Source organism: Fragaria vesca, linkage group LG5, assembly GCF_000184155.1.
Source record: "Fragaria vesca subsp. vesca linkage group LG5, FraVesHawaii_1.0, whole genome shotgun sequence".
NCBI classification, from domain to species: domain Eukaryota; kingdom Viridiplantae; phylum Streptophyta; class Magnoliopsida; order Rosales; family Rosaceae; genus Fragaria; species Fragaria vesca.
In genome coordinates, this window is record NC_020495.1 from 27,669,150 (window position 1) to 27,677,799 (window position 8,650).

Here is an 8,650-nt window from a genome sequence, read left to right on the forward strand (position 1 = left end):
CATCTCCAACAGCTTCCCCATTTTCTTGAACTTCTCAATTTTGGGGAATACAGAGCTGTTTTTAGGTCCAACAGCTTCCCCATCCCATTCCCCAAAATGAGAATGGAGAAGAAAGAGCAGTACTCATTCCCCAAATTTACAGCAAAGTCTTCCTTCCCCAAATTATCGAAATTTAATTGTCATAAATTTCTCACATGCTCCAATGTTATTGAGTATTTTATTGTTATAATAAGGTATAGAATATTTCTTTTTTGTTATAATTAAAAATGATGTAGAATATTTAATTGTAGTAATAAATGTCAAAATTTTCAAAATGAGAAAGTTGTTGGAGTTAGAGCAAATTTTTTTTTAGAGATTTTGACTTTTGTTTCCTTATTTTGAAGAAATTTTAGGAAAACTGTTTGAGATACTTTTACCACATACATATCCGCCCCATCAAATCAAAAATACTATGTCTGCACATATGTTGGGACTGAGTTAAGAGTATCTAGTTTGTTTAATATCGTGTTTGGTGTCATTAGGTACAAGAATAAAGGGCTTATGTGACACCTTTTTGTTTCATTCTAGCCTCATTAGATGGTGTTATGGTGGGTACGCTCATATTGGTCGTCCTTAGATAACATCTTGTTGCTAACCTATAAACCAAGCATACTGCTCTCTAATCTCGTGCAGCATCAAACGTGGGTATATAACTATATTAGTATAACTTAAGGTAGCTCACATGAGTCCAGTGCAGTCTTAAAAATAAAGAGGTATAATGCAGTCATGAATACCAAACATACACCGTGTTACTTCATGCATCCGTCTTTCTGTTTTATTGATGAATACTAGGAAGTCGAGGACACACTTCATACTTAAATCTTTGTAAAAAGTTCCCCTCAATTGAGAAGCACTTGACTCAACACTGTCTAGCTTCTAGCTTTAAGTAATCATATGATTTGATTTCACTGAACTATCAGTAGTTTAAAACGACCTATTTTGGAAATTAACTTTCCGGCAAATACCTAAAGATCATAGATTCATGGGCGGAACTTTCAAGCAGATATATGGAGATGGAGAATTCGATGCTTGGTTTTAGTAGTTTGTAGTCGACTTCTATTTTAGTAATGACCATCCCTAGTCATCAATGCTACCCACACATTGTTGTGTTTGATCAAAACCCTCACCTACCCACAGACAAAATTTGTTGAGGGCAACCTCCCAACAGAAGACGAGTAATATAAACCTGCAGCAGAATTAGGTATGCATAATCAAAAAATAGTATACACATTCATGTCATTTCACTGAACCACCTTTAAAGAGCAAAGTGTGCAAAGTGTGCAGTTGTCAAGGGATGATATGCTGATCAGGGTATCTCAAAAGAAAGTCGCAGCCATTGGAAAATGGCATGAATTCTACAAGGCTTTAACGAAGAAAATCCACCAAGATTCTCCTCTTCTGTTCCGACCAAAAAGAATAAAAATAAAAGTACTGAAAGTCATCAAGATTCTCCACTCCCAATAGGGGAGATTAGTCGTCTACTCTTCAACTAAAGACCAATTTATTAGCTAACATGAAAAAATTAAAAATATCAATGCAAGTACTTGCCCACTTGCCACAGCCACCGGCAACAATTAAAACTAAACTTCCTGCCTATATATCCAAAAGACTCGTGTCCTTGTGCAGCCATCTGATATAACTCAAAGAGAGATTGTAGGTTACTGCCTTACCAAGCCTCAAAGCGAACCGCTACACTCAGAATCCTTCAAGATATGTACCAGACGCATTGGTCAGAAAATTTGGTTAGCTAAGGAGTTAATACTTCTTACCAAGCCTCAAAGCGAACACACCAAATACTTCTAACCCATATCATATCCCACTCCCAATCCTCACATGCGACTGACAAAAATGCCAATAAGGGCCAAATTCTCATAAAATTGGGCTAGAGCCACAGTATAATGCAGGAAGAGAAAATCATCTCTTTCAAACTTAGCATCCTTCCCACTGTTCTCTTAGGGAAATAGAGATCGAGAACCTTCATGACAATAGTCATATTCCAATTAGACCACGTTCCCACAATAAAAACAAAAATTTCAGCATATACTTAGTTTTGGCAGTAAGAATTCATTCTGTATGGCTATATTAAGAAACGAAAATGTTATGCAAGCTGCTATGCACAAAGTTAGCCCATAAACCTAATTGGACAATGAGTTTCTTTCTTGTGGGGATAATAAAAAAAGGGTCCTCCACAGAAAGAAACAAAATAAGGCCTAAATCAGCTTGAATGAGTAAACAAACAGTTAGACCCAAAGCAAATGAAGAAGAAAAATGAACGTCTGTAGCAAGTGACCTATGCAGCAAGATATGTCATAGAGCGCCATTCCAGAACCAGCCTCTTCAATAGTTACATAGGTCTGTCTGTGAAACAGTTCTCCAATGAGTTCAACCATTGCCTGGAAAATTTATAAATACAAAGATATGAGAATAACCCACAATCATTTGTCATCGACTCATCGCCAACATAGAGACTAATGAAATTAGAGAAACACAAAATGAAACATGAACCAGAGTGCGATCTAATCTGAACTGCACAATATAGATTTGAATACATATTCAAAGGGACTAAAGTAAAACCTGTCACACTATGGAAACCACCAATATGCTAACCAATCCCCAAAGTACAACAATATGATAAAACCGGTAATAGAGACATACCAATATAGATTAGTTTGGCTACACACATGTACCCTGCTCAGCCGTTTTCCTGAGTAAGAAAAATATGAAGACATCTGCTAAATTTAACCCTCCATATCTAATGTCCCATTGAATGAATGGTGGCATGAATGGGCCCCAGAAATACTTAATTCATTTTCCAGAACACATAAAATTCCTAAATATGAACCCATCTAATAACTCACAATATTTGCCAAATTTATTAAATATGATTTCACTATGATTAAATTTGGTTGCTATCTTCTCCATAGTCATATTGTTACCGTATATTTGCTGACATATATTTTTATAGCCATAAGGCTAGATAAAGTGTTGGAGAAGAACTAAAGCAAACTATCTATTCATTCATTAGATGTGAAAATTACCTCATATCAAAGATCTTGCTAGGATGATGGGTATATAAGCAGAGCCTCATGAGTCATGGAATGAATGGACAACTACAGAAAACTGACATGACCTGAGAACTTGCCCTGGCAATTTGCACACATAATACCCACTGAACCGGTTTGCATTCCGGCTCCATAAGCATCATGATAGAGATCATTTCTGCACCAGACACAGCTGTTAATCTCAAGCCTGCTTTCTATATTTGGCACCGAAGACAGTGCAACCTTCTCCGGCCAACCAGATGAATTGAAACCTTGCTCTATATTCTCATCATATGACAACACATTTGATTCCTTTGATTGAGAGGTTGCTTGAGCAGTCAAAAAGTCAGGCTCAAACTGCTCTAATCTACTTGACTTTAATCCTTCCAAACATCGAGTGTTGTCAAATTGTTCACTTGTGCTTAAAGCTCCATTCTCACCCTGTTCATTAAATAAACACGCTATAAGCATATAACAGTAAAAAGACTACACATCAGAATGCTTGCAGCTTTCAATTGTAAAGAACAACTGAAATGAAATCATTCAATGGAAGAAAGGTTTAGCATGATCCCAAAAAGGCATCTCAAATTTGCACCAAGTATAAAATTCTTAATAGGCATAAAACAAAAATACAAAGCAAGAAATGCACTAGAGACCTGCTCGACAGGTAGATTGAGGATGAATGAAAACACATATGGTATACCTTGCCTGACAGCATATCAAAGTTTGGATAGCTGCCAGATGATTGCATAAGTGCAGAAGTGTCAGCCAATCCACTCTGCTGGATGTTTTGCTCAACATTTCTCCACAGAAGCTCGGACATTAAATCAGCAGTAGGTTGTGAATCATTTAAAAAACCATTGATGGGTTCATTGTCATTTAAATGTTCTGCACCCTTGGATTTAGGCTGTTCCCACAATGTAGTGCTATAGACCCCATTCAGATTACTTACAAAGTCAGGGGTTTGCTCACCACCACTTGGGCGTGATAAGTCATTAACAGGAACTCTTATCAGCTTATCGTTCAATACTGAGCTACTAAATATGTCAGAGCCAGTAGCAAATAATTGGTTATCCTCTGAAAGAACAAGGGAGGGTGCTTGAGCATTTATTCCGGTCACAGTGCCACTGATAGCATTCGCTTCTTGTCCACTACAACTGCTGCCAAAAGTTGGCCTTGAAGATGTGCTGTTTGCATGATTTACCGGATTATATCCTTGTCGATACCCTGATGGGCAAACCAAATCAGTTTCAAAAGAACCTCTATCGGGCTGATGTTCTTCCAAAATGCTATTGCAGACAAAACTATTTTCTGAAACAGATGCATGCTCGTTTGCATATGAAGCAAGTGAATATCCTGTAGAGCTCCTTTCCGGGTTAATGTAAGAGGTGGTATCCACATTAGTTCCAGTGGCCCTGCTACAAAAGTTAACACTTAACTCACTATTGTCATAATTTTTGGCATGCTGAACTTCATGCCTTTCTGCTGTATCAATACCACCCTTATTTAGATTAACAGGAGTCTGCTTATTAACAGATAAATTGACTGCGTTGCTTGCTAAACTCTTTTCCTGCTCTTCGACTGTGCAACAAGGATTCGTTGCATTATTAATACAACTTTGTCCATCCAGAGGTGAAACAATTGAACAGCTTCCAGTACTTCGAATTTGCTCACTGATTTCCATGGAATCTACATCTGGCATAGCATGATCGCCGCCAAAACAAAATGGCTTCTCATTGCTCCCAGATAGGCCAATATCAATAAATCTGCTCTCATAAAATGTGGACAATGAATCATTATTGAAGTTATCAACACATGTTTTATCATCAGTGGCTGTACTATATAAACCACTGTCAGAACCTCTTTCGTGAAGAGACTCCATCACAATTGAAGGAACAAGCGAGCAGGCTTCTGAAGTACTTTGTTGGTCAACATTACTATTTGCAGTCTCAGGTCCAATATGACTCTCACTAATACCAGATATTGACCTGCCATTCCTACAATTATCCACATCATCAATTTTCATATCGTCTACAGTGCTAGTTGATTGGTGATTTTCAATATTGTCAGCTCCATGTTCTTTTCCCATCTCATTTGAAGCACTGTCTATCTCCACATTGGGCACATCAACTGAGCTGATGGGAACCCTGACACCATCATTTAATCCATCAGAAAAGCAAATTGTGTTGTCAGCCTTCATGGCTTGCTCCTCACAGGACATTGAATTTGGTTCATCAATGGATGTGGCAAAATATTTTGCCATGATATCATTTACCTTACCCAGAGAGAAATCAGAACTCAAATCATCCCCGTCTATCTCAACTGGTTCTTGAATTTTCAAGGATGTCCCAAAACGACCACTCTTTACAGGATCCAATTTTTTCCGCATACCCATTACTTCTTCTGACGCTTCAATGCTCTTGACATAGCTGTTCATAGAGGTCATGGGCATTGGGGAGCAGCAAAGAAGCTCATGACCATTGTTGTTATCTTCATAGGAGAAATTATTGTCATGTTGCATTCCCTGAATTAAAAATGGATTTGAACAATAAAGATAGAAGACAAAAGAAACAATAATACTAATTATAAGAATAAGATATTGTGCAGTGACTTACATCTCCCAAAACCATTTTATTAGAAACCTGAATATTCCCAATGGTATGAACAGGATTTGACTGGCTTCCGAGTCCAAAATAAGAGTGCAAGTATGAAGAAACTTCCTTGCACGACACAAACTCCAACCCATTAGGGCTGGATAATACCAGATCAGGAAACTAGTATGAGAATCACGCGCTTACTTAAAATAATTATGCAGTAACGACTAGTGATAAAGGATCCATATTAAGAAAATAGCTAGAGAATCTCTCTGGCAGCTATATGGTAAAAAGTCATGAAGAATTTTAACTAATTGCATTTTGCGCTGATAAAATTCCGTAAAATTGTTAAGTTCTGTTGACCCGATGATCAATCTTTACCAAAGTCTAGTTTCAAACTCCCCAAACCCAAACCCAAATCTCATGGATACCTCTGAATCCAATACTGTCCTATTTTTTATTTTTGTTATTGATTTTGTATTGTTTACATAACGGTATAACCATTAAGAATCATACGCCTATTCAAGAAAAATCTTACCTTTTATAATTGTAATACTAATCCACGGTAACAAATTCTAACATTAACATCAGAACTAGGGCTTCCAATGTGGTTTGGTAATTACCAAACCGGCCGATGTTTTAAGTTCGGTAAACTGACTTTTTGGTAACCGAAACTGAAAATCACTAAAAAAGTTGGTCTGCTTTTTGTAAATGCCAAATTTACTGAATACCTAAATATTAGCCATCTATCAGTTTTCAACACATGAATATGTATATTAAGAAATATAAGCATCTTTGTACAATAATAATATTATTTTTACTAGAATTATAGGTCATATAGGGTGACGGGGTAAAAAATCATTTCACAGCTAATTTTTTGAAAACAAATGTGACTATATGACATACATGCAAAGGAAAATGAAAAAGTAAATGCATTAACACAAAGTTAGCAACAATTTATCAAATTAAATAAACAACCTTTCAAAAAAATAAACAAAAAATTTAATTTATAGTCTAAAGAAATACTTGATGCAAAGTTGGTAACACCGTAAGCCGAAATATCAAATTTGGTAGAATTCATTAAAAATACCAAAAATTTTGGTTGGTAATTGGTAGCTCAATTTTGAAACTGAAAGCTTTGCTCCTGAAGTTAGCAATGCATATACCCAATTTGAGCCTACCGAGTGACAGTCCTACTAAAAAGGCATCAAGTAGCACAGATAGCAATATATTCATAGATTGATCGTTTGTTTCTGTGTATGGTTTACTTTCTTTTTTCCCAAGCAATTACAGGAAAATGTATATTCTAACGTAAGATTCTCCCTTTTAAAGTAGAATGAAACCCAAAATAAACACGCTTTACAATAATACTAACCTCGATAACAGAGTTGTGTACGAAAACAGTCACATATACAATAATTAGCAATGACAGCAGGAACGAAAACCATGCATTCAGATTAGAACTACCTTATGAACCGCCTACACACAAGCGATTTATGACCTCCGTTCCTCTTGAGAGACAGCATGATCTTCCACCACTTGGGCAACAAGTCACCGAGCTCACTCGCCTGCACAATCTTCCTCTTCTTCCTAGCACTCGACCAGTCCCCCTGCAACCCTTCCAGAAACCCTAACAACTGCGCCTCACTCTCCAACCCTTCTGTCCTCTTCCTCAACTCCTCCCCAAACGCAATATCCACATTGGCCAATGCATCCAAGTCCACAACCTCGTCATTTCGGTTCACCAGCACCATATCTCCATCCTCCTCTTTCACTTCCTTCTTCACTCTCGGTTTCCTCACCGCCACCGGAGCCACCGCCCTGCTCTCATCCCTCACCCTAACCTCATCCTTCCGCGGCCGGCCTCGCTTTCTCTTCCCTTCGCTGCTCTGCACAAGCTGTCCTTGGCTATTCAGAACAAATGTCCCAACCGCCGCAACTTCACCTTCACCATCACGCTTTTCGATCGAAACACCGGCATTGCCATCCCTAGCCTCACCGGCACCGGCAGTTAGCGCGGCAGAGTTTACCGGCACGGCCGCCTCCGGTCTGGAAACCACGGCGTAAGAATCCTTGCGCGGCCGGCCTCGCTTCCGTTTCCCGAGCGAGGAATCGACGCCGGAAACCGCACCAGCCGCGGTGGTGAGGGAACAAGGCTTCGGCTCCGGCAAGGCGAGGTATCTGTACTGCGGCGGAGGTGTGGTTTCGAGGAGGAGGACGTCGTCGTCGTTTTGATTCTCGGAGGGGAAGAGCTGCTTGAGGAGCGAGATAATCTGGCGGCTCTCGTGATCGAGCGGCTGGGAGAGGAGGAGGCGAGGGAGGGCGGATTTGGATTTGGAGGAGGAGGAGGCGGCGGCGGCGTTGCGAGGGGCCAGGCGAAGGCGGGAGTAGGTCTGTTTGCGGCTGCCGGCGGATTCGTTGAAGACGGAGCGGTCGATTTTGGGGATCAAAACGTCGTCGTCGAAGCGGTGAGAGGCGGAGGAGGAGGAGGAGGAGAGGGAGAGGGAGTAGAGTTCGGATTGAGTGAGGAGGCGGAGGTCGACGACGGGGACGGAGTCCAGGTGGTGGTGGTGGTCGACGGTGGCCATGATGGCATTGAAATTTGGAAAATCAAAAATCAAAAATCGAAATCGGAATGGAAATCGAAACAGGGGCGTTTCGGTACTACAACCTCTACAGTGGTGTGGAAAATTGAAATTATATGGGAACGTGGCTAACGCGTGCATTAATGCTTGTAATTTTGAGCTGGGCTTTGGCCCATATATTATTTTAACGAACTATCTGTTAGAAAAGGTTGGGTCATGGTGTTTAGACCTTGCAATTGGGTCCAAAGGACAGACTAGACCCAAGATGTATGGACCACTAGGTTTTTTTTTTTTTTTCCTAGATCGAAGAAGTATGGAATAGATAGTTGAGTGAACAATTTGTAATTCATATACCATTTTCAACAAACAATAACTATATGAGCAGTGGTCG

General features: G+C 39.5%; 1 protein-coding gene across 1 annotated transcript; it reads right to left on the minus strand.

The window, feature by feature from the left end:
- Positions 1–2,173: 2,173 nt before the first annotated feature.
- On the minus strand, positions 2,174–8,280 carry LOC101301307. The gene is made up of 5 exons (XM_004301880.1): positions 7,142–8,280; positions 5,696–5,831; positions 3,784–5,604; positions 3,078–3,521; positions 2,174–2,432 (listed from the first exon to the last, which is right to left on the minus strand). Exons 1-4 carry the CDS (start codon positions 8,260–8,262, stop codon positions 3,150–3,152), a joined length of 3,450 nt encoding a protein of 1,149 aa, XP_004301928.1. The 5' UTR covers positions 8,263–8,280; the 3' UTR covers positions 2,174–2,432; positions 3,078–3,149.
- Between the last annotated feature and the right edge of the window lie 370 nt (positions 8,281–8,650).